General features: G+C 36.9%; 1 protein-coding gene across 7 annotated transcripts in view; it reads left to right on the top strand.

Annotated features, from left to right (window-relative positions):
* The window catches only part of CNKSR2 (connector enhancer of kinase suppressor of Ras 2), a 212,526-nt gene that overhangs the window by 110,667 nt on the left and 74,561 nt on the right, over positions 1 to 27,298 (top strand). For 3 of the 7 annotated variants that reach the window (XM_061364564.1, XM_061364563.1, XM_061364569.1), the window contains 5 exons: positions 4,093 to 4,239; positions 14,104 to 14,237; positions 17,518 to 17,729; positions 21,109 to 21,198; positions 22,825 to 23,039. In XM_061364564.1, coding sequence (XP_061220548.1) covers positions 4,093 to 4,239; positions 14,104 to 14,237; positions 17,518 to 17,729; positions 21,109 to 21,198; positions 22,825 to 23,039 — 798 coding nt within the window. The remainder of the gene's footprint in view (positions 1 to 4,092; positions 4,240 to 14,103; positions 14,238 to 17,517; positions 17,730 to 21,108; positions 21,199 to 22,824; positions 23,040 to 27,298) is intronic. The other 4 variants (XM_061364566.1, XM_061364568.1, XM_061364565.1 and 1 more) reach the window with 3 other exon arrangements.

Below are 27,298 nucleotides of genomic sequence, written 5' to 3' on the forward strand. Positions count from 1 at the left end.
TTTTGGCAGGTGGTGGCTGGGGGAGCAGACCTCTAAAAGCATCCCCTGCTAAAGCTTTTTGCTGTCTGGGGTAATGGGTGCTGGGATGTTCCAGGTGGTGGAGAAGCCAGTGGGAGGTGATGGGGAGAGGCAGGGTAGATGAGGATGTGTCAGAGCTGGTTGCAGCAACACAGCACTCCCACATGCCAGTCGCCCTGCTGAAGCAACCTGGCTGGCTCTGAGTGGAGCATTCTGGTGAGCCTTCCCAGCCTGGCTGCAACCTCTGGGCATGTAGTGGTGGGATGAGATGCGAAATTTGAAGGTGACCTGAAGCTGATGTCTGCACCCTGCCTGCAGACTCGCTTCTCCTGGCACAGCGCACTGTTCTGCCTTTGTGAGGGTGATGTCCCTTCTTGCACCATTCCCCAGAAGCGCTGTTCATATGGACTTGGGGTATCAATGCTAAGATGACATGGATGTTGGCTACCCTTGTCTATCCCTCATTTACCGTGGCAGTAGACTCTACCAGCAAAGGTGCTATAATCTCCTTAGCAGAAACAGCTCAACACAACTTCTCAGAACCCCCGTGGTGTTCATTCACTCTCCTTTTCCTCCTCCTCCAGCTCCCCTATCTTTGCATGTGTGCTCACCATCCCTTGGTGCTCATGAAGCCCATAGTCCTCCTCCTCTTTCCTCATCAAAAAGAACCCATGTGGCCTGTCTGCTTCAAGCTACACCTTTCCACATTCCCTCAGGTGCCCAGTTCTACACTGTCTCCCAGTATTACCCAGGGACCTGCTGTGTTGTGCCTGTGCATGGTACCCGACCTACGGGCTGCTCTTGTCTGCCCCCGGCCCTCCCTGTGCTTGGCCATGAGCTGCACTGGCAGCCAGCAGTGATTCAGGCACTGCTCAGCAAAACACCATGCTGGGCGTAGGCTGCCACTGGAGACCTCTCCTGACCACCACTTGTTGATGGCACTTGGTTTAACAATGTAAATTTATCTTAAAACAAGCAACTGTAACTTGCTTGGTCCTTAAAAACAGGTACCTGGTCAGCATAGTGCAGTGTTTTAAAAATTAATGGCTCAGGTTCCTTAAATGTAAGGAAAGTTCTCAGCTAATACTTTTACTTATCTATTAAATTTTCAAACCAGTAATGAAACTTTCTTATTACTGTCTGGTTTTGCAGTACATGGGCAGGATAAAGGATATGATAGGGACTTTGATATCTCTGCCCAAAAACTTGATGATTAGGAGTTGAGAATTAATAACTGCGGTGGTAATGAGAAAAGAGAAGATACTGAGGATAGATTGCAGAGAATACATTCAAATCACACTTAAAAGAAACTGTAGATGATATATCACTAAAGTGGATTTCTGGAAAACAGTTTTCAGTTCCAGTTATAGTCACTGCCTTCTCCTCTTTTCAGCCTGACTTCCCCAAATAAAAGTGCTTCTATTTAGTTTGTGACAATATGAATTTTGATGGGATCTAAACTGTGTGGGAATTGAAAAGCATGCCTTCTATGTGGACATCATTATTTCCTTCAATTTGTTGTAGACAGACTTCTATGTGACTTCTTCCTCTTCAGACAATTTAGTGGTTTGTGTTAAAAAGATGAGAAGTAACCAAGGATTGTCTGAACCAGTCAGGAAACTCCTGTCAGGGAACTAAGTAAAAGCAGAGGATGAACTTCATTTAAAATTTATAGTAAACTCAGAATATTCCTGTGAAAATTAAATTGTTTATATTCATGAGCTTCTAAATTAAGTACATCAGATTTAGTACTTTGATGTGATTTTTTTCTTTAATCCCCCTAACTCTCATACAGACACTAGGTAATCTCCCTTGATTGCAGTGTATGGTGTAGTTGAAATACATGATAGTTTACCTCTGCAAGTTATGAAAGTGCATTTAAAATATTTTTAAAACTGCTAGCATAACAAACCCCTCCAGCTTTGTTTAGATTCTTTTGGCTACTTCTCTAAGAAACAGATGGCTTTAAAGCACAGGTTTTGTATGCAGTGTTCTATCAACTTAAATGGCAAGAATTTTACACCCTAACTCTGCAATTGGGGCCACATTGTGTTCTCGACAATCATGTTCTGCTTTATTCAGGAGAAAGTTTCCTCTCCAGAGCTCTGTCTCCAGTTGTTACATTAGGGAATTAAAGTGTGCAGTCGTTTATGTATAGACACAGCTAACATGAAGAGTAGGCCTTGAATTCCTTCTTTTGGGTAGCATATGAAACCTTGTGTATGCCCATGGTGACGTTATGGAACTGTAGGGAATACACTGTTTCTAAGCAGTGGTGGAAGTCTCTCTGAGTAGGAAAACAGTAGCGTAAATAGCAAAGTACTTTTTTATAAAATTGTATTTCTCAGACACATTCTTGGACTTACAAAGACTTGGGTTAGGTGTTGTTGAAACAAAATGGAGACTTCACTGGGATGTGGGAATTGAGACGAAGTTCATTACATTCCTGTTCCATTTTGTTCAATGTATAACAGCCATATGCCTAGCACACTGGAATGAAAATAAGAATTCTAGTCTTCTGTGAAAGCTGGAAAATATTTCATAAAGATGCATGCTGTCAAAACTCTGTTTCTTTGTGTACAATAACTTTACTGTAGAGGTACATCCTGGATATAGAATTTGCTGTGGTGAAAATGGGATAGATGGGTTCACAGTAGCTGAGGAAGAGTGGTGAGGTTTGAACCATGTCTGTAATTCGAAGTTGGTGGCAAGCATTAGTATTGGTGATAATAAGCAAACTGAGTTTCAGTGTAATAGGGAATAATGTAAAAAATAGTAGCAACAACCTACTTAAACATAGGAAAGAAAATACGTATTTATGTCATATTGCACTATACCAATGATAAGGAACACCCGCATTCTCTTAGTTCACATTGCCTAATTGTATTTTTTAAATATATTGACATGATACAAAGTAACCTTTTCACAATCACGTTACCTTATCACTTCAGATTTTTATTTTTCAGTAAGAATTTCACTTCTCAAATGAATAATTTTCTTCTGAACATTGTTCTTGTACAAGTTGTGAAAGCAGGAAAATATTTTAACTGATCTTTTAAACATGCAGAAAGTTTACTTGCTTGTTTAGGGGGAAACAGAAAAAAAAAAAAAGGTAGAAAAACTGTCAAGTTTGCAGAAATAATCACTTTCTAAGTCTGCAGGCCAGGATCTTAAAGGGATGTATGACTTTGTGTATTACCATTCTAGGTGCCAAAATTGAGAGTGCAGAGATTTAATATCTTGAAGCATTTCAAGATAGATAGCTAATATTAGGTATTATTTAGGCTTAAAAACATTGTCATGAGTTATACTATTTTAATATTTGAGTTAGTTTTTTTGAAAATGCAAACTAAATGTTTTAGAAAGTTCTACCCTGCATTTATAAATAAAGACTTCCTGCATTCCATATTAGTCAAGTTCTTAATTTTGGAATACTTCAAATGCTGTAGGAAAATTTTACTTTGGGCTAATACTCAAGTAGTGACTAGACTACATTTCTGTCATCAATTTACTGTATTTGTTTCTGAAAGCATCATGAAAAATACTATTAAAAATATTAAAAGGCCTTGTGATTCTGATTTTATTTTTATAGCAGTGTGAAGAGTAGAAGATTTTCTTGAATTGGTTTGTCCTTGCATAAGCTGCTATGAGTAGAAGTAATATGACAACATGTGATTACTGGGCTTTAGATAGTAACTATGGAATACAAAATGCTCAGTTTTGAATTGAACTGTCAATGCAGAAGCCATGGGGTTTAAACTTTCTAAAGTTTATGTACCAGAGCTCATTTTGAAAATGCTTTGAGATTTAATTGTGCATTTACAGTGGAATAACAATAGTTTATTAATTCTAAAAACTGATATGATGCATATGCATATCAATGCATTAGAATAATTATTTTAGTTGACGATTATTATGCAGTAACTTTTTTTTGACATTTCTAATCTCCTTTAATATGTATATATATATATATACACTCCTATTATGTTATTTTACTAATCTTATTTAAAAAGGGAACATTACATATTGAATACTGTACCTCAATTTTATTGTGATGATTTTACTGGTTACCAGGTGGGGTGGCAGTTGAAAAATTTGGTGAATGCACTACGAGAGGATCCGAGTGGTGTTATCTTAACTTTGAAAAAGCGACCTCAGAGCATGCTTACTTCAGCACCAGCTTTACTGAAAAATATGAGATGGAAACCCCTTGCTCTGCAGGTAATGAAGCTTAATCATAAGTCATACACCATCATTTTAACTATAGATTATCTCAATGATGCTTTATTGTGCTTCATCTCAGCAGCATATGGATTTACTCTTGCATACTTTGAAAACTTGTTTCTCTGCAGTTTGTTCTCATAGACTCATTTGAAATAAAACCTGTTAATAGAACTCTTCAAAGTTAGAAAGTAATCCCAGTGGTTTTCAATGCAGAAAGATAACCCCAGATAACTTTCTAGTCAATGGAAAGCAAGCATACTTCATAAAATAATAAATTTTAGTTTGATTTCTTGTTAATCTCTCAGGCAGTAAAAGCATAAAGAAAGAGGGGATGAAAAGATCTAGAGTTCTCAGTTTGATTGGTGATGGAGTTGTAGGAGAATTTGCAAGGTGATTTTATTCACTAAACCACTTGACCATCAAAATTTCCTCATGTAAGTAACGTCTTATTTGAGTCAAAGTTGTCCTTAAGTTTGAACCCTTGCATGTAAAGAGGTGTAGCACAGGATGTCCACCTAGGCGTTTAATTTTAGTAAGCCTGGAATGTGCTGAAAACCATGGAATGGTTTCATTAAAGTTTTCATGTTTCACTGTAGGATAAAATGTCACTGTGATTGATTACTCTAGGAAATAAAACTTATGCCCAGACTAATGAAAGATTATAATCAACAGATAAAGCTGGCAATAATCCCTTTTTTTGTTCAGTTCAGATAAAACATTGTTTAGAAATTGATTTTCTTCATGTAAAGATTGCATTCTTTGTGGCATTTTTATTATCACAACAAAAAATCTAATTTGAAATTATATTTGAGATGGAGAAGACTTCTGCAAGGATTGGGAAAAAGGAAAATGAGATATGGAAATGGCACTGCCATCAGCTGTGATCTTTGCCATTTAAAATATTAAGAGATTCTTAAAAAGAATATATATGTATATATATATAAAATTATTTTATAATGGTTAAATGCATCATTATTTTTGAAACTGAGTAATTTTTGAATGATTGAGATGTCTTTCTTTCAGATATAAAAAACTGATTAGACATGTGATAAAAAACTTCTGACCAAAAATATCTTATTAGTGTCTGAACATAAAATTGCAAATGTGTATGCATGATATGACTGTATGAATGACCATACTAGAAGACTTCACTTTATCATAGATTTAGTGAGAATATCAATACAGAAGAAAAATGCGTGTCATTGCTTTAAATGAGGTCAAATGCTTACAGCCTAAGTCCTCGTCGGGTGAGTTTGGTACTTCTTTGGGTGAATTGATTTATTCTCCTAAATAATTCCATTTTGCTTCACTTAATCATTTGCTGCTAGAATAATTACACTGAAAGCCCCACCACAGAAGTTTCTGACATGGGTCATTGATGCAGGCAACTGCAAATAAGCAACTAACTCAAGGTGGGATATTCCAAAAGGGTGGGAAGAAACTGAACAGAAAATAATTTCCACCATTTAAACTAGGTCCCGTAGGAAAGTAAGGATTCCTCTGGTCCTTTTACAGTGAATGCAGTCATGAGCTTAAGTTGTGTTCCTGTTTGAAAATTCCACACTCACTTCCAGAAGCAAAAAATCCAGTAATCTTTTACTGTACTGTATTTGGCTTTGATTTACATCTCAGCATCATTAGTTCAATGCAGATACTAGGGTGTTACTCAACTGATCTAACTTCAGATATCTGCTATGTACATATCTACATATAATTCAGGTTTCTCATTTTTACTCTGGCTATCAGACATATGTAATAGGTACTGGTTCATTCGTGTTGTCCTATTTCAGATAGGATGAGGTGAACTGAACATTGTGCATGCCTCTTTCTCTCCATCTGATGATAAACGGAGTCTGGACAGCTAGCTCAACTGTAGATTATCTGTATTAGATGAGGTTGACCCTAGACAGAGGTCTTCTGTAATTTTAAAGGTTCAGGAAGGGGGGTAATGGGAGTACTGGTTTGCGTATGGGGCATTTTTGCTGATAACATAGAAAATATTATTAAGGCTAATATGAGTTCAAATAGAGATGCTGTTCAACGTTAAAGAGATTATTCTGATATCATGATGATACTGTTCTGATTTTACCAAACAATACCAGGAAAAGGCTAGAACCTCATTCTATGCTTATGTGTACAGTGTTGCGAATGTATGTCATAATTTTTTTATTTTAGTGTCAGAAACAGTTTTCTGAAGTAGACAGTGTTGAAAAAGCTCCAGAATAAAGTGAATACAGACTTCAGAAGCTGCATAATGTAGAGATTTCTGTTGTTGATTTATGCAGATCAGAGGTGAACAGATGTTAAAGTCAGCTGATGTTAAACTTTAAACAGAGCCTGGGTGACATCAATACTATCAAACAGAGAAAAATATATTTGAGAAATAACAAGCAGCAAAAGCAGTGAAGTGTAATTTTATAGCCATTCAAAAGATGAAGTACTTATGTTTATTTAAGAATTTACATTAAAATTTTCTGAAAAAAAAACCCGAAACACTTTCCATAAAACTAAGTTTTGTAATTGCAATTTTCCCTAGGCCTGTTCTGAAATTTCTTAATGTTCCTGATTCAGATAAGGGTGCTATTCTGTAATAGGAACCTGGTACATAGTATTAAAGGAGAGGAGCAAAGTGACAGCAAATAAAAAAAATATAATTAGGAAAAGCAGTACCATCACCTTTGAAAGCAGGAGAAATTGTAACTTGTTTCCTATATCAGGATGTCATGAAATAATTGAGAATATTATAACTGTGCTGTAATTCCAGAGCTAAGTTAATTGAACCATATGTATTATTCAAAAGACACAGGCTATAAAGAAATTTTGACTCAGTAATAATTCTGTTAAAATACAAAATATGAGCAAAATAGTCAAAAGACTAGAATAAGATATGGGGATGAATTTCTGATAAAATGGGAATTAGAATCTGCAAACTGTCCACTGTGGTGTTTTGGTTCTGCAAATGGACTTAACAGAGGGAAAATATGGTGTCACATTCTTACCAATTGCATTGAGTGAGGTGGGAAGGTAGAAGTTTGCCCTAATGTAAGAAGGATGATGCATAAACAGAGATTGAGTTTTGTATGCACCCCACCAATGAATATGTTGAACAGCTGTTGCAGCAAACGGAGATGGTAAATATTTCAGTGAATTAAATTAAGAGACTCATTTAAATTGAGATTTACACTGGGATATTTTAATTGAGGGCCTTCAAAACTTAATTTTAGCTGAAAGTGAATAATGTTGAGGTATTATATGTAAATTACATTCTGCTTGTTCAGTCAGTAATTGTATGTAAGAACTTGAGGTTTTCCATTTGCAGCTACATGAAAAGAAATACTTAATGGAGAGGTACTAAGTATGCCTGTAAGCTGGGAAAATCCTAGATGAATCTTCCAGTTCAGGCAGTACGCAGTTACTACCAGTGTATCAAGCAGTTTGGTGTGTGAGTGACAGGACATCCAGGTAATTAAATTATGCATTCTGATAATGAAATTTTTAAAAGCTTACTGTCCACTGTTAGTTATCTACAAAAGCCATGTGCCAGCCAAATGTTTATGGTGTCTGAGAGGAAAATGCTTTTACATCATTCAGATATTAACTGGTTACTAATTGGCATAAATACATCTTAGAATGTTCAGTGGTTTATTTTGAACAGCTCTTCCTTCACATTTCAGTCTTGCCATGAATTAGGAGTTAAATGCAATCTACATAATTATTGATTAATTGTTTGGGTTTGTGGTGGCGTTTTTTTTCATTTTATCAGACATGTGATATTTTCATACCTTTCACAAATATTTTTATCCTTAGAATAAATATGAAAGGTTAGGGGAAAGAAAGAAGGAGGAAAGGAATTATGCATCCTCTGTAGCAGTCCTGAAACGGATACGGAATGGGTTTATGTACAGTAAAATAATACAGTTAGCCTGTGGCTATGCTATGTACCAGTAGATAGTGAGTTTGTATTTACAAGTGCATGAATTCCAGCTCTAAGGTACAGAAGGAAAAACATTCTTCTTTTCCCCTTGTGACGTGATTAAAGGAAGTGCTATTGTTTGTTTTTTCTTTTCAGTCAATTGATGATTGTATGTTTTAATACCCATCGGTATCTAACTTCTTACAGATAAGCACAGTTCTCCCTTGACACATTCTGGAGTCATATCCAAATTTGTATAGTCAACAGACTGTGTTTTTTGTTCTTGGTTTTGTAACAGTCAAATTAGACAGGTGTGGCCTTGGGGAATTTTGTGGTTGCCTTTGCAATTGAAGGTATTCATTAATTTGGTATTGTACCATAAATAGTAATACATTATGCCTGCAAGACAAATCTTACTAAATTTGCCTTTCGGTTACTTTTCCTGATACACTGATCTGTTATGTGACAGCCTAGAATGATATTTCAGATCACAAGGTTTGAATTTCTGACTGCTACTGAATACGTTGAACAAACCAATTAAGTTTAACCTTTAATTTTGTATTTTATTACTTGATATAGAGGAACTTAATTATCTTTGAACTCTCCAAATTTTGCTCTGGTTCAAAACCTAACTTAAATAAATGTCATCTACTACAAAATGGCTGTTTTATTTCTGCTTTCCACTTTGTGTTATTTTGGGGAGGTTTCAAAGGGAGAGTTCCTGAAATGCTGTGTGAACAAGGCTGAAAATTTCAAATGAGAAGATTCTTGGAGCATATGAAATCTTATGTAAGTTGCTACCAGCACACTAGCAAGCAGCTAGCTGCAAAGTCCTCCTTTGCCTTCAGAAAAATGCTTTGTTAATTAGTCAAAAGAAACTGGATTTTGGCTACAGTGTGGAAGACTCTTCACCCAGTTTCTTTATAACTCAGAAAAGGAGTGGTAGATCAACATGTTTCCATGCCTCGGATGATCTGAACTACACCTGCCACAATCAGGGAAAAGGCTCTTAACTGATGTCAGTGAGGTTGGGGGCAGGTCTAGCTGCCAACCACGTCTTCTGTGCTTTGAAAAGAAACCTTCTGACCCCTCTTAGTCACTGCCACACTCTTCAACAAGCTTATTTAAGTGACATCTTTTGTATATTTAAAATAGTTCACTGTACTGTTTTGTGTGTGATTAAATTGTACTGTTACAAAATCACCAGCAGCTCAGTATCTGCAGTTTTTTAAAGAGACTTTATTTGGGATTAGGTATGGATCGTATCTCCACAATTATATATTCAGCTTTTCAGCCTCCTAGGAAGAAACAGGAACAGTAACAACAGAGTCCTTGTTTGAGAGAAAACACTGCTTTTGTAATTTTTATTTAGTATTTTTGCGTATGTGATTATATTGCCTCCTTCATTGATCTAGAGACAATGGTATATTCTGTTTTCATGATTTATAAGTAGAATTAATGACCTTACACTTTTCAATCATTAAGTTTGAATAAAATGCTAACTTGCTTGCTTTCTGGTTTCTTAGTTGTATTTTAACTATATGGGAACTGGACATTCTTTGCAGCACTGTTAAAACGGATTCGTAGAAAGTATGAATTAGTTATGGCATTTCTTTACTTACCGGCATAATTGGTCTTATAAAAAGTGTATTTTATTGGAAATATTCTGTTCAATAAATTGTCATAACCTTGATCCAATATGAAAAATCTATTAGCAGTAAAATCTGTTTATTGATGCAAATACTGTATAAGGATATTACCACTTAAAATTTTGTACTGGTTTTGCTTATGTTTTAAAAAAATCTATGTCTTTTTCTGGAGCAATGTTTCTCAAACTATATATTGTAGCTTCCAAGGGAGTTAATGAAAGGTTCAAAGAGTTTTAAAAAGCATTTAAAAGAATTTTTGATAGTATATATTAAATATTAAGTACATTCATTTTTTAGAGAGAAAAAGCAAAAATCATATTCTGGTTTACTGGGGGCACTCTCTCAGTTCCTTCAGGATTGGGGATGGGAAGAGCTAAGTCGTGGTAGGAAGAGAGTAGGGACTGCAGGGCAGCACCAACCAGGGACAGAGCAGCTTCTGGAGGAGAGGGGCGTTAAGTGTCTGTGAGTTATCAGCCAGTACTTACAGGGACTTCTTATTCCCCTGTGTTAAAGAAACTGGGCTGCTGTGAGTAAAGATGATTGGTTATCCCAACTGACAGTATCGGAAAGAGACCGTAAAGACTAATGATCCTAAAGGAGGATGGTGCATCCAACATGTTTGAGAAATAGTACTCCAAAATATATTGAAATACAGATTTTGTATCTGTCATTGATGAAGAATCTGTTGCACTACATTCTTAAGCCTATTCCAGTTTTAATACGTAACTTTTGAAATTCCTCTGGCAAGCGGTTCCCATGGGTCAAGTGTTTAACTTTTAGGATCTGAAAACTTTTTCATTTTATTGCTGTTTCAGCAATCTCACTTGCCCTGGACAGCCTACAAAAAGGGACTGCAGCAGAAAAAAGCTCTAGCCATTGGAAGAAAATTAACTCAGTGATAGAACTGATCTCCAAGGCATCCAACTGAGAAATACTTCAGTGAATATCCATGTGTTTTTCTGTTTAATGAGCCTATGTATGGTCCACTGAATGGCTGCCTTTGAACTAGAGAGCTGCATGGCTGATTTACTTGCAGGTGCACAGATTGACTGGAACTGAGCAGTTGTGGTCTTTCTAAAATGCAATGCAAAAAGCCATGTAGACGCACTGAATCTGCAGGCCATATTCTGAAGGATGTCTTTTCAGCCAGAAGAGTCTGAAGACTTTTAGTTATCGATAAAATGAAAGTTGAACTCCTAAAGAACAAGGTGGTAGTTACCTTGCCTCAGTGTGTTGAGCTATTACCATAAGAGACCGTTTGAATACTTTCACCATGTAACAGTTCTTACTGAGCTACCTATTTACTGGTGAAGTGGTGATAAATATACTTTTTTTTTTAAGAAAAAAAAAAGTGGTGACCTATTTTTAAATTTGAATTCTCTCTTTCTTTCTGGTAACTCAGCTTTTCTGGTTTTGTGGAAATAAGCTGGAGAGTTGACTGACAATATGACACGATTATGGAAAATATGAAGAAATCCTAGTTTTGAGACAGTCCTAGACGATTGTGCTTCCACTAGATTTTATTACAGTTTCTATCCCCTTGAGAGCTCAAGGTGCCATGGGAAGTTATACCCACGTTGCCATCCTGTGAGACATCACAGTCTTTCAAACTGTCACCAGTTGCACTGTAATTTCTGAAAATGTTAGGCATGGGACCAGTTCAAGGGAAACCTTTTACCTTCAGGTAGCTGAATAACTTGTGGTTTCCTGTGGTACACTGAATAACATTTCTTCCAATTGCACTCACCTTTAAGATCATTGAGCCCAACCAATTTAAATAGTTAATCCTAGTCTGTAAAATAAGGGAAATTCTTTACCTGTGTCCTCTAGCATTCCAGAAGCTGGTCAGGACTACTAGAGTCTCATGAAGCTGTTGTAAGTCCAGATCTCTGTCATGTTGAGCGTGATTTTCCTCATGTGACATACACCATAAACTGACTGCCCCCAGTCTAGACTCTGCCCCCCCCTTTCCTTTTATCTACCTTTTCATGCAGGTAAAGGGCTGTCTTGTTCCTCAAAACGGAGAAGCGCAAATCCACCTACCCAGCTTGTCTTCCTCTCAGTGTCTCTGCCAGTATGAGCCATGAACAACAACAGCCTCGGCTTACCAAGTGTAAACAGGGTCTAGGTCACAAAATTATTTTTTGCTTAAAATGACAATTAATTCTACAGGCTACCTAGCAAGCTTCAAAGTGTACTTGTCAGAGAAGTGCAAGGTATCAGAAAAGAAATAACCAGTGTTGTATTAGCAGGTGGTTCAAGGATGTCTGTGGTTACAGTGTCACAGATTAAAATTTAAAGGGTAAAATTTTTGGTTTTCTGAAAGATTTTTTTTAATTTATTTTATTTTTACCCAGCTTTGTCCCCAGCTTTATTCTTATTTTTGCAGACTTCTGTCTCTTGTTTTTAGTGGTTGTGAAGTCTTTTACCTGTCTGGTTGTGTGTGTGTGTCTTTCTCCCTCTCTTTCTGTAAATACTGGCTGTCTTTCATTGGCCTGGCCACAGAATACTCACATTAATGAGGAAGGAAAGAATTTAGCAGCATCATTGTTTACAGGAGATGGTTTCCTGACATTCAAAAAACAGAAAACTCGTGTCAGTTTGTATTGCTCTAAAGGTGGTCTTGCAGAGCTTTAGTAGGAAAAATTTAAGCATACATTTTATTATGTTTGAGATAAGTAGCATCTAACACAGCTCTGTTCCTAGAACAAGGCAGTAATTGGCTAAAGGATGAGGTGACATGCATTATTCTTACATACAGGTTGAATCAAAAGTATTGCAATGGTGGGGGCTTTGCTTAATAAACATAAATTTGAATGGCTCATCACTGGTTTAAAAGTGATAAAGGCCGACATTATGAAAAAATTTCTGCTGTTGAACTTTTGGGGGTTTCTGCAGTATAGTATAATGCTGCATTATATATACAGTGTAATGCTACATATAATGCATGTACATACGTAGTACAACGCTATATGCCAGTATAGGCATAATGCTACCGTGTCAAGATTAACACCTAGAAAATGATAACTGGTTAGTCAGCACAGAAATGCCCTATTGGTCTGTCACAAAGCATTCTTAATAGCGCTGGTAGAAGGATGTTTCTACACACCCGTTCAGTCAGTACTTAAAGCTCCTGTGTCATCAATACAAGGAGAAATGTTTGTGTCCTCCAGTAGTTATTCAGGTCGGAAATGATAGGTATGGTGAACTCTCTTTAATCCCAACACTTCCTTCTTCAAGAAGTTCGATTCTGAGAAGGTGGAAAGAACTCTTTCAAAGCAAAACTCAGCATTTGTTTAATATTATTTTTATGGTATATAAAGAACTGTTGTATCTGCTGTTTTGCCATTTTTTTCTTCTGCTTGAGTATAGCTATCACACAAGCCAAGCAACATAAGGCTTTTGTTATTAGGCAGACATGTTATTAAGTAGACCAAAGCAATCAAAGTTTTCTTCTCCTTTTTCTGCATCTGTATAAGACTGTTAGAAAATATTTCTGTAATTTCTAGCCCTACAGTGATTTAATAAAGACTTCAAGTGGCTGGTTGTTATTTAACTAGCCAAGATACTGAAGCTGAGGAGTAAGAAAAAAGAATGTCTGATTATGAGAGAGATAGCATCTCTATTATTATGGTGTCTTTAATGAGAGAGATATGTGATTAACAGGAATGATAGCCAGAATGCATGATTATTCTGCAAGGGATGTAGTTTATTTACCTGTGAGTAAATGTTACTTTATAAGGTGTGTGCCCAGGGGAGTAAATAATAATAATGATAATCTCCAGTTTATTCTGTCTCACAATGTGTGTGCTCTGAGGATGCAGTACCTGATTTTACAGCATCTGCAGACATAAACTGAAGCTCTTACAGTTAATTCTTAAGCTGTAGAGCAGACGGGAGAGATGGCATTCAATTTAATGCCTACTTATGCACCTTTTACTGTAAACACTAGTCTTTTTCTTTACAATATTATTTTAATTAAGGGATTTGCTGGATGTTATTTACTCACTAAAATTTTACCAAAGGCTCTACTGTTTACTATTTTTATGGGCATTGGCAATAATCTTGCTGTGCAAAAGGGGAAAAAAATGTAATCAGAGGAATCAATTTTATAAGCAGAATACATGACCATTCATAGATGTCTCCTTAGCATGTGTTTTTTCAGTCAGTTTAAAAGCACACAAAATATTAGAACCATTATTTCTTTAACTTTCCGAACTATAGAACGTTTATAACTTTTGAAAATAAAAACGTATTATATAGAAGGATAATCTTGATTATTTGTCTCTTTTGAACCAGCCTCTTATTCCTAGAAGTCCTACAAGCAGTGTTGCTACACCATCCAGCACTATCAGCACACCCACAAAAAGAGATAGCTCTGCCCTCCAGGATCTCTACATACCCCCGCCTCCAACAGAACCTTACATTCCAAGGTAAACAAGATCACTTCTGGTATAATTCAAAGTAAGAAACTATTTGTAAAGTAACTTACCATTCTGTTCCTACCTGTTTATCAGCCTGCCCTGCAGGATTAGGCTGATAATACTTCGTTTTGCAGGTGAACCGGTTATTAAGAGTAGACATGTTTTGTGTGTGTGTGTCGGTGTGAATCAGTGTCTTGTTTGCAAAACAGACAGTAGCCTTTAGAAAAAAAGGTTCTGTGCCCTATTTTCTCAAATATTGGCTAATCTATTGCCTATAACAGTTTCATCGTATTTTGGAAGAGCAAAAATTATCTGAAAGACTGAATGCATAAATTAGGGGAAGAGTTCCTATCCCCTCTCCTAATGACCATGACACGACAAGGGCGGATGAGCTAAAAGCAAGAAACTTGCAACTTCAAGAGCAGCACTCTTCTGCCACAGTGTTTTCTTTTCTAGATGTAGTTGATTTGTTAGAGCAAATTTCAGGATTGTATTTTAGTGTTGCTACTCTGCAAGATTCTGCAGTGACCGTGCTGTTCCCTGTAAATATATCTGCTACTCTGACCTGCTGCCTGGCATGGATATTTTCATCTTTCCCAGGTCTCTGGGCTTGCTAAGCCAGAAAATCAGAAGATCCTCCTTTAGATTCTTCACCCTACCCTCACATGACCTCAAATGATTCAGTATAAGTCCATAAGGTACACAGATGTTGCTTTTCTAAAACTTTGAGAGAATTATGGCCTATAAATAATATGGAAGTAGCTATCCAGAGGTCTAGGAACATGTTTTAGAGAAATCAGTATTTTTAAAGCTTCCGTGTTCTTAGACACAGGCTATCATATGTCCAGTCAATGTATTTTCAAATTACTTTTTGCTTTTCTTTTAGTTAACTTTCTTGGAAGGGTTGTAGGGCAGCATATCCTTTCTTGTAGCTGAGTTACTTGTAGCTGGATTTTTCTTCGACTTTCTTATCAGTAACTCTTCTACCCAATTAAAAAGATGTATGAGCTGATACTGACAAGACTTTCCTGGGTGTTATCCAGCAGTGAGGTATATGGCAAATTAAACTGCCTAGTAGGGAGGAGAAGTTGTGGTTCCATAATAAATTCTTACTCTTCAGAGATACGAAAAACCTTGCAGGGCAGAAGAGTGAATTTCATGTCATGACATAGATGTTGTCAGAAGCCTTTTGTGAAGCCATTTCTTCCTCATCACTGCCTCATCTTTACCTGGCTTGATTTTATTTCTTGGGGAAAAAAATTGCCATTTTATTTCAAATATGACACATATAACACAGTTGAGCTTGTTGACACTAGTATCTCTCTTAATGTGACAAACAGGATACATAGGCTAATTCACTTTTCTTCTAATTAAATAAAAGCATTGTCAGTCATGATGCTCGAATTGCTCATAGAAATTGAATGTGTCTTTTGTCTCTCTGATGATGATGAAGAGCATTTTGCTGTGCCTATGTAAATATTTTGAGGACTTTTTATGGACAATCCACAGAAAAAAAAAATACTATTTTATTCTAATCCATTATTGAAAAAAGCTGGAAAAAGAAACCCCAACCAGAACATAGTCTTAGGTTTCTCGTTCAATGCAGTAGTTATATGGTAAAGATCTGTTGATCCTGAAACTGAAGCTATCTCAAAAGAAAGAGTGCCTTTGTACTGCTACTGATCATGTTTACCACCACAAAAATAATTTAATTTGATAAGAAATGTATCCTCTCTTTTTATGTATTTTTAGTGAATATTTTTAGTTGCTCAGCACTTTCTGAGTTCTGCTCTAGAAACTGAGATCTTCAAAATACATTTTGATTATTTATAAATAACATTTCTTACATGATGATTATAATGTAGTACCTTAGACCAACTCTGATTAAATCTTCTAATGCATATTAGTGCAAGCTGTAATCTTACAGAGAGATTAGGCTTTGTACATTTAAATTTTTTTTTAGCAGCCTAATCCTGATGAACTAGACTTCATTTCACAAACCTGTCACATGGTGTAAAGTGTTTCTGAAAAACCTGTTTTGTCATTTCATCAGTTTATTTTGTCCATGATTAACTATATTTAGGCATGTCTTGATATTGGGTATTATCAAACTATTTAGCATCTGTTTCTCAGTTTGTTGCTGCTGTTCCAAAGGAAAAAAAAAAAAAAAACCAAAAAAAAAACAAACCTCCTTTTGTTACTGGAATGGAGTAAAAGGCTTGATACTTTATTGTAAATTGTAAAAGCCTGAAGTCATGCTGCCTAGGTGACTATATCCACAGATATTACAGCTGCTGACATAACAGCACAAGGATGGCATGAGAAAGAGGGAATGACACTTTCCATGTGCAGTTATCTCCACGTGCTAGTCATAAGTTAGTGCCTGCTCAAATTTGTTGAAAACCTTCAGGAGTGAGAATTGAAGCCCTCATCTCCAGAGGGCTGTGGCAAAGGGTGTCTGCCCGGTGGCTCTGCACTTCCCTCCATGCACACCATAAAGATCCCTCCCACTCAGGCTGCCCTCCTTATCACAGATAATTCCTTGTTCCAGCCCTTGATGCTAGCTGTAGCATCAATTGGCATCTGGCTGCTTTATGTCAGTCTCTATCACGTTGCCTGCCAGGATCCCCCAGAAAGTCTTTCCATGACTGGAGATGGTCTCACAACCCCAGCGGGGCTGCACCAGCCCCTTGCTAAGCCAACACCATCCCTACCCTGCGAAAGCAGCCTGGCAAAGTGGTCACTGGGGAGATGTGGTGCTGTGCTGTTGCAGCCAAGGCAGGAGAGCCCTTCCTCATCCTCCATGGCTGCCTGGATCCCATGAGGAGGCTTTGCTTCATCTTTAGGTGGAGCCTCAGTGAGCTAAGGGAAGTCTGGGTCAGCACGCAGCTAGCTTGGAACTTACATGGCAGTCCAGGGGGGAAGAAGCCCAATAAGGCCTCATGCCCAACAAAGGCATGAGACTCCAGCTTCTATTTTGGCTGCCTCTTGCCGATTTTGCTGACCAGAAACTACTATCTGATTAAGTCTATTGCAGCCATCTCCAGGCACAGTCCCGCCAGCGGGCTTACTGAGCCCTGCTTCATCTAATGCAAGGAGAGTGCTCCTATCCCAGGCACAGCTTGCTCTATTATTTGATGCCTTTAGTATTTTGTATTTTGTCCTGGTTGATGATACCTGTTTCCTTCTTGTATTAAATATTGACATATTCACAGTTTGTTGAAATATTCATAGAAAAAAAACCCAAATGTCTTATCCCAATGCATTAAAAACCTCTCATTTATTAAAGGGATGAAAAGGGAAATCTCCCATGTGATGATGTTGGCAGACATATAGTGGGCAAGCCGGTTCATACAGGATCCGAATCGCCAAACTCATTTCTTGACCAGGAATATCGGAAACGCTTTAACGTAGTTGAAGAAGATGCAGTTCTATACTGCTATGAATATGAGAAAGGAAGAACAAGTGGTCCTGGAAGGAGAGAGAGCACACCAACATATGGTATGGCATTGATCTAATAAAGATAATCACCATTTATTGACTTTAGGATTTTTGTGCATCTGCTTCTGTTTTTAAGAATTAAAATCTTTTCAGTGAGTATTGATTTTGCTAACAATTCTGTACCACTTTAGTCCAGATTCAGTCTACAAGCTTATTGTGTGCAAGACAAGATGAATTGCTTGCTATGATAGGGAAACATACGTGTGCATTCATGCATTTTGGATTTTGACTTATTTAGGGTGAGAACTCATGCAAATTCTGGTGAGAGTTTACTCCTCAGACCTTGATCATCCAGGGTATTTTCCCTTTGAATCTGTTGGAAGTCTTTCTTTAGCTAGCATTTTAAGTTGTTTCAACTTTGTACTGGGAGAATTGTTTTTTTGTTGCCAAGTATAAAATTGTGCATTCATAGAGTTGTTAGGATATAAAAGAAACTGAAGAGAAAATTTCAGGTTTAAAAAAGATTTTTGACTACTGTGGTATTAGCTGAGCACACATTTGAGTATTTTTTCACCCTTCTTGCTATGTTATTTCAAATTTTAAACTAAAATACAAGCTGTATGTTGGATTTGTTATAGTAACCCTGACATCATATCCTTTTGAGAAGAAAATAGACTTAGTTTATGAGAAAGCATAGATTTAGTACATCATGCAGCCAAGCTGCAAATGCACTTGGGAACCTTCATATAAATGGAGCTAGAGGTGTGTAAAGTATCCTCAGGGCCTATAGCAATGTGCTCTCACAACATTAAAGGATACGTTTTCATTAAATGCACCCATTCTACGCAACTACACAATCCTGTTGCAAACCCTTAGTATCCTTTTGATTTCAAAAGGGCTTTGGGTGCCTTCTGACCATGCCCATAGAGTACAAAATAACTCCTAAGTTTTCAAAGTGGATATGTCAATTTTATTACTCCAGTTTTTCAACTACTACAATTGGTGGATGCAGTCAGTTCCATTAAGAGAGATCTACTCTCTGTTCCAGATGTTAAATTTTAATACTGGTAGTCTAGAGTGAAAAGAACGCATTTCTTCTTCAAGGACTGTTGAATCCATTATTCTGTTACAGGTTAGCTCTTTTAGCATTTTCTTCTATTAGCAGAAAGGGTTATAAATACATGGATCAAAGACTGCCCTGAAAATCAGTCATTATTTAACACATTTTTTGTACAGCCTTTCACTTTTGATCTCACTTCTTTTTTAATGAATTCACACCATTGAGTCCACTTTCATTTAAGTGTGTTTTCTAAAAATTTTAATTCCAGCACTGAAGTTTCCCACATGGCATTTGTTAGCATAAGATTTGCAGCTAGGCATGACTTTAGGATTTCACAGAAATGTGGAAAATGACAATAAAGCTCTTATGGCTTATGGTGACCCATTAAAGGTCAGAGTTCCAAGGCCTAAAGAGGTAATTATTTTCAACACATACTTGTTAATTTTGTAGTGGTGCTAATTTTATTTTGAATTATTTCTCAGTCCTCCTTTGTGAGACGTTAATAGGACTCTCCATAATTTATTGGAATCTTTTGACATTTTTTGACAATGTTGGCAGAGAGATTTTTCTTTCATGTTGTATAATTGTTGCTATAATTCCAGCTGTTGAATAACTGTTGCCTCAGAAAGCTTCTGTTCACATCCAAAGGAAGAAATTTTCCTGAGTGTAGTCACCTGGGAAAGCAGATTTAGGGAATCCATGGAGGTTAAGAAGAAGGAGATGAGCAGAGGCAGCAGGCGAATGAAACTTGAGTTTAAGGAAAGAAACAAACTTAGTCATTTCAGATTTACTGCCAGCTACAAAAAACATGCACTTTGAAAAGCTAGAGGTTTTGTAGAAAATTTGTTTTGACTTTAGCTTTTGGTAACAATTAGACTTCACATGATTTTGCAGCATTTGTACCTTTTTAAGTGTGCAGGTCCTTTCAGTAAGATACTTTGATCTCAGCCTCACAAAGAAGAGAATGTTGTATTTCTAGAAAAAGTAATCTTGGAAAGTTACTTCTGATCAAGTAAACATGAGCCGAATACATCCCCATTCAGGAAATTACTTCTTAACTGTGTGCACTAAATCTCACCGCTTCAGTCAGGCTTAAGTATGTGTCCATAAATACTAAAATAAATTATAAATAAAATGTTAAATATATATATTGTATTTCCTGAACAATGATGTATTTGTGACCTGATGCTGTGGCCTGTACAGAATGCACAACTTTTTTGTCAATTGTTTAAAAAGACAGTGTAACCTTTTAGCATTGTGCTGCCTGCAGGGTATCGGTGTATTTCCCATGAATGCCATACTTCAACAGGTTGACAGACGTGTTTGAAAATTTGTGTTCGTTTTCAATGTATCATGGATTTACCTCAAATTGTGGAATAAGACTGATCACTTTTATGTAGGGGCTTTTTACTAAATAATTAACAAGACTTTTAATTTTTTACTTTAAGCTCTGCTACTTTTAAAACAAATTATTTTCCCACTTTTCAGTTTTGTTATCAGCAGATTGATTCAAAAAAGAGCAGAGGCTGACCTTGTTGTGAAAACATTTTGTTTCAAGGCTGCCAGATACTGTGCCATATGCTATGCTACTCTATGATTCCTTTCAATATATTATTTAACTTGCTAAAAACTTCAGACCACTTTAAATAACCCCACTAAGTTGCATACCACACTTTCACTGAATTTCCAACTATATTTGTGGAGTCCTTAAGCAGAAATCATAGTGCACATAATCTTACAAAATCAATTCAGCAGCTTCCAAATAAAAAATTTAAACATATAAGAGTTTTCGGCTTTTCTGTCTCTTGCTGTCTGAGACCAAAACGAATTTGCCAACAGTAATTTACTTTGCTTTCTGTGGGTGAAATCCTACAAAAGAAATTACACATAGAGGTTTTCTGCTTCCTTTCTTACTCAGTTGCTGATGGATCTTCTAAGCCCACAGCAAAGATGCTATTTTGAAGGTACTTTAGTGACGTGGACATGTTTCTGTTACTAACAATTCACATATGCTTTAAAACAGTTCTCTTCATGTGTGTGCCAGGGGCTTCCAGAGTAATAAATAGATATTGTTCAGTGAAAACTAAAGTAACTTGAATGCATTTTTCAGTCTCAGTTGTCAGTCTGCCGATGAATTTGTAGGGCACTGGATTTATTTTCTAAACTTAAAAAAAATCCATTAAATACTTAGCTGCTTCTTGCCTGGTAAAGCAAGCAGAACTTCTATCTTAACCTCTTATTCAGAGGCAATGCCGGATCCTCTTTCGTAAGCAACCCTGCAGAATAGCAGCTTAGCACATAATTTGTTCCTTCTCCTAAAGAATGTGAGTTTAATGCTGCCGTATGGTGCATGATCTCAATTTTTTCCTCTGTTTCCAGGGAAACTAAGGCCTATTTCTATGCCAGTAGAATATAACTGGGTGGGGGATTATGAAGACCCCAATAAAATAAAAAGAGAGAGTAGGAGAGGTAAGTGATCTGAACACACATCTTGTACAAGGCATTCTGGGTTTTATCATGCTTTAACCTATATATTTCAACCTCATTTTGCTGCTTGCTTAGGTACATTTTTTTGTGAACCTGTTTGGGGTTCTTTCATTATGTATACTTAATTTTTTGTAGAGCCTCTACTAGGATTGAAAAGGTTGCTCAGCCAGGCTAAAGAAAATCATGACTGCAAAGCTCTGCAGTTTGCTTTAGCTCTATATTGGCTTTTAACTGATTTAGCTGTATTATCCAGTCCATTTTGAAAGTGGCCTTAATTTTGTAAAGCTAGTGGACAAATGTATGGTTATCACTGATAAATATTGTTATGCTTAAATGAGAATTATATCTCACATTTCTCTGTCTTCATGAGTTCTTTTTTTTTGCATCAAAAACATTCTAGATTCACCTCAAAATCATCAAGGATAAGTTCTTCAAAATTCTGGTTTGTGAGGCTCAGATCTGTAACTTCACATTCAAAATGATAACCTCTGAGGTGGTTATTAACTCCCAGAAATGAAATGTTACAGTAATAATTGACATTTCTATAAAAACATTAACAAAATGTTCAGTAAGGAGAAAAAAAACCCAACAAACAAACAAAAACCTGTTAGGAATTACTAGGAAAAGGATACAAGATAAATTAATTTTCTTACACTACTGTGTAAGTTCTTGCTCATGCTGGGTGTGTGTGCAGTTCCGGTCTCTTCATCTCTTCAGAAAAATAGAGTAGAATTGAAGAAAGTTTAGGAGACAACAAAAATGATCAGATTTATGGAGTGGGGTCCATTCAGTAGGCTGGCCATTATCAGTTTGGGAGAATTAAAATTAAAAGGACAAAATAAAAAAAATAAAATTTTTAAAAATCTTGTGTGGAGTGAAGAAAGGTAATAGGTTTGTCCATTTTTCCTGAAACAAGACCCAAGAGGCATCAAATGTCTTTATCGAGTGCTGGTTAAAAAGAAGAGCTAGCTCTGTGTGCACTTTGGATTCAGGCTAAGGAATCTCTTGACACAGGAGGTTGTGGATGCTAAAAGTTCACATTTAATACAAAGAAAGACCAGACAACTTCATGAAAGACAAATCTGGTGAGGTTTCCTAAATTCACAAACATTGCTTCTGGCTCAGGATGTCCCTGAGCTACACAATGGTAGATACTGGAAGAGTATTCAAGGAAAGTATGGATGACAGTAAATGATCTCAAATGAATGTTCAAAGCAAATTACTTTTAAATGTATGGCACCATAGTCGTTTGTATTCAATAGAATCTTGTTTAAAAGAGTGATTACAGATATTATGATCATAAGTGTATCATTGCTCATTTTTTGAAGACTCCAAGATGAAATTTATTGATGAGGGGTTTCTTTCATATCCTGTTCCTTTTATTTTCAAAAATACCAGAAAACTCGAAGAATGATGAATTTTCCCTACCAAAAGATTGCTTTCTTATTATATATAGACCAATGAAGTAAATGGGTTTTGTTAATGAAATAGTCTGGAAGAGCTAAACCTGTCAATAGATCTTAGCAAGAATATTATGTATTTTGGAAGCAGGATTAACATACAGACAACAATTCGCAATGATATTTTGCATTATTTTTCTTTCAACAGAAAATTCATTGCTTCGCTATATGAGCAATGAGAAAATAGGTCAAGAAGACTACATGTTTCAGAGGAACAGCAAAAAAGATACTGGGAAGAAGTCCAAAAAGAAAGGAGACAAGAGCAGTAGTCCAAGTCATTACTCACTGTTGCCTAGTTTACAAATGGATGCATTGAGACAAGAAGTCATGGGCACACCTGGACCAGAAACTGCTTTGTACCACGTAAGTAAAAAAATAACATTAACAAAAGTCAGTGCTCTCTCTTGTTTTTATCGTGGTGTTGAAACATCTGTTGGATTTCTGCTGTTGCACAGATTCATGTTCTTTGGACAATAACTATATTTCAAAGAAATACTTTAATATTCTTTATTTTCCTGTTACAAATGTGGGATGGACACCAGTCTTTTTCATAGAATCATAGAACAGTTAGGGTTGGAAAGGACCTTAAGATCATCGAGTTCCAACCCCCTGCCATGGGCAGCAACACCTCACACTAAACCATGTCACCCAAGGCTTCGTCCAGCCTGGCCTTGAACACTGCCAGGGATGGAACATTCACAACCTCCCTGGGCAACCTATTCCAGTGCCTCACCAGCCTAACAGGAAAGAATTTCCTCCCTATATTCAATCTAAACTTCTTCTGTTTAAGTTTTAACCCATTACCCCTTGTCCTGTCACTACAGTCGCTAACAAACAGTCCATCCCCAGCATCCCTCTAGCCCCCCTTCAGATACTGGGAGGCTGCTATGAGGTCTCCACGCAGCCTTCTCTTCTCCAGCCTGAACAGCCCCAACTTTCTCAGCTGATCTTCATATGGGAGGTGCTCCAGTCCCCTGATCATCCCTGTGGCCCTCCTCTGGACTTGTTCCAACAGTTCCATGTCCTTTTTATATTGAGAACTCTACACAATGCTCCAAGTGAGGTCTCATGAGAGCAGAGTAGAGGGGCAGGATCACCTCCTTTGACCTGCTGGTCATGCTTCTTTTGATGCAGCCCAGGATACGGTTGGCTTTCTGGGCTGCAAGTGCACACTGAGGCCGGCTCTTGTTCATTTTCTCATCGACCAGCACCCCCAAGTCCTTCTCTGCAGGGCTGCTCTGAATCTCTTCTCTGCCCAACCTGTAGTTGTGCCTGGGATTGCTCTGACCCAGGTGTAGGATCTTGCACTTGGCATGATTAAACTTCATGAGGCTGGCATTAGCCCACCTCATAAGCCAGGATGGGACTAGAAGATATCATGTTCTTAACTAGATGTCATGTTCTAGATGTCATGTTAACTTAACTAGATGTCATGTTCTTTAACTAGAAGATGTCATGTTTGAAATGGAGTGTGGTACCTCTGTCTTGATTTGCTACTGTTGGAAAGGGAAGAAGCAGCAGTTTCCAGACTGACTAGAAACCTTTCCAGCATCTATGTCACTGCAGTATGCTAACTCTTATCAGACAACCCTTTTACTACAGGTGCTTGAAAGGCCTGATAAGGGCAGGAAAACTTGTAGGAGGTGTTTGGTTTTCATCTGAGGTAAGGGGAGTCCTAATGTGTGTAACTTTATAACATATAGTCCTCAATAACTCAAGTAAATGTGGAGGAAGGGCTTCTGCTGAGTAGGATGTGAAAGGAAAATAGTTTTAAATGTGTCAAGAGAATGAAGTTAGAAGTTCACCACCTATTTTAAGTATTATGTCAGATTCACCCCATGAAAGTATTTACATTTTAGAGCTCAGTATAAGGTTTCACTGTAGAAAAATCTACATACAGTAACACTACAGAAAAACAGTAGAAATAACTGTAATTATCATAATGTACGAAGAAAGATTATGTACTTCAGATTGCCAGTGTTTAAGGGAGATGGCAGTGTGGGCTTGTCCAGAAGTCTGCTGTGAAAAACTAGCAGGTGGAGCTTCACTGAACCTTTTCAGAGAAAGTAACTTGGCTTCCTGTTGCAAAATATCAGTACGGATTATCACTTTACAGTTGATGTAGATTATTTGAAACTAGTGGAGCCTTTACATCTTTTTACACGATCTGAGTGCTTGGTGAATGGGCTTCTAAGACTCCTTAGTGTGCTGCAATGTATAGCTGAGTCTGATAAATTTCAGAGATGTCTTTTAGTATTAAAAATAAGCACTTTAATTAAATCAGGTCCCCAGATTCAAGAGCTTCTATTCCCCTTCTTTTTCATTTATAGTAATTTATGTATGATGATTTATTTATTTTTTTTTACTTTATTATTTCCAACTTTTGTGCTCTTTTTGTTATGTTGGAAAATTGATAGTGAGGAGATTTCTGTTTGCAAAGGCAAACTAATGTATAGTGTTTCCCTAATACACAAAACCAAGGAGATTGCAAGTGTCCCCAAACTCTCCCATGTGCAATGTCTGCAGTCTTTCCTAGAAGGAATCTAATCAGTGCAAGAGCCCTTGAAATCAAATATTTACATAACAAAATAGAAAAGCTATTTGTGCAATGGAGGACTTTCAGCTCTGTAAAGAACAGTGTGATAAATTTTCAACACTTCCCATGTATTGAGAGAACACTCATCTCTCAATAACATTTCTTTGTTAGCATACATTAAATTCCTGACACTTGCAATGAGAGATATTTTTTTTGTCTTTTTGAAGGTGCCATCTTTGTTTAAACTTGGTTACTGCTATTACTCACTATGTTTACTCAAAAAGTGTACAAAAATAAATTACACAGGAACTGGAAGATTCTTCAAAATTCTGATGTGGAATTCAATGAGGAACATCAAACTTAGAATTAACAACCAACACTTTTCAGGTACTTTAGATACCCGTCCACAAACCAACAGAACTCCTAACACTGCAAGTTCCACCAGTGTCTGCTAATCATTTTTTGTGCATCTTTACCGTTAAAGAATGTCTCTTTCTATGTTGTAGTTTAACCACAGTTTAAATGCCATAAAATCTTTGGCATCTTCTTGGAACTTTAGTGGGAGCTTATTTATTTATAAAAATATATAAAAGTTATTCGTTCTTCAGAATACAAATATGCATTGATCTGCTACCTGGCTTTGAAGCAAAGTGCATGAAATAAAGAGGAAGTTTGAGCCACTGATTTTCTATCAGGGAAATGGGAAGAAGCCTTCCACAAAACATTTACAGCCCCCTGCAGATGAGTATGGCTGGTTTTATTGCTGGAAGCCACCTGGCTGCCACCATGCAGTACAGTACGGTTCCCTTTTTGTGGTAATGGCACCCAAGCATGCTGGCTTATGAAACCCTAATCTAATTTGCAGATGGAGCTGTAAGTCTCTGCCACATAACAGAGTCAGTGTGTTTTTTAATAAATTGGACACAACTTTTCTTAAAATCTTAAATAAACAGTGCAGTGAGCATATAAGGAACAGGGAATGAATACAGATAAAATACATGAAACTCATCTCTGAGTGCAATACATTTTTATTAAGCTGTACATAACAAATAGGACAATGAAAATGCACTTTATCTTCAAATTGCATCCTAAAGATCACTAAGAAGTGCCTGTCCTATTAGAATATAATTTTTTTACAAGCATCAGCTACCTAATTTTCACACTTTGGATTATCTGAAAATGCGAGCCTCTGGATGAGCCTGAGTTCAGTGCAGAGGAATAGTGGTAATTCCAAAACCTGCACTAATAGTAGTAAAAAAAAACTGGAGGGGTTGATTAGGGTTTTGTTTGGTTTTGTTTTGTGGGGTTTTTTAAGATGTCAGTGATTTCGTCATAGTAGAATATCAGATGACAAGACAATACTGTGCCTGGCTGCACTGCATACCACAAGCCACTAGACTTTCCTGAAGTGCAGCTCCTACAAAGTGGCTGCAGTTGAACTTGTACCTATAGTGCCTCAGTTGTTTGTATTAGTTCCCAGTACTAGAGAGTACTCCACCAGGCTTCTTAAGTTGTTCCAGTGCCCGGTTGTTTTTGTTGTTAACCCATTTCACCTGTTAGCCAGTGTTTACCTGACGTCCATATCCTACTTTAGTTACAAATGGACCTTTATCCTCTAGATTTAGAGGTCTTTTGTTATAAAGTAAATTTTATTTCACAATATAGGAATCTACAGGTTATAATCAAATCATTTTGTAGTCTTATCTTGCTTAAAATAAATGAAATAAACATCCTGGGTTTGCCATCAGAGAGTGTATTTTTATATCCTTTCATCATTCTCATAATTCTTTCAACTCCTTGTATTTAATCCTGAAGTATCCAAATATCCTAAGCGTCCTTCCTAAAGTATGTATGCCAGAACAGGACATAAATTTCCAGGAGCTGGATGGAAAGTAATAATAACTTTGCTATTCCTGTTTGCTACCCCTCATTAAATATTTAAAGGACTGTTTACCCAGTTTAACCACAGACTTGAAGTGAGGGTATGTTCATTACTTGGGTTTGGTTTTATTTTTTCTGTAATGCCACTTTTCTAAATCAGTGATTTGCAAGACTGGTATTCCCCCAGTCTTATAATTTATATCTG

The sequence above is a fragment of the Neopsephotus bourkii genome, unplaced genomic scaffold, assembly GCF_033783945.1.
Source record: "Neopsephotus bourkii isolate Nb327-2 ecotype Australia unplaced genomic scaffold, CSIRO-AGI_Nbou_v1 NB_1234, whole genome shotgun sequence".
Taxonomy (NCBI): domain Eukaryota; kingdom Metazoa; phylum Chordata; class Aves; order Psittaciformes; family Psittacidae; genus Neopsephotus; species Neopsephotus bourkii.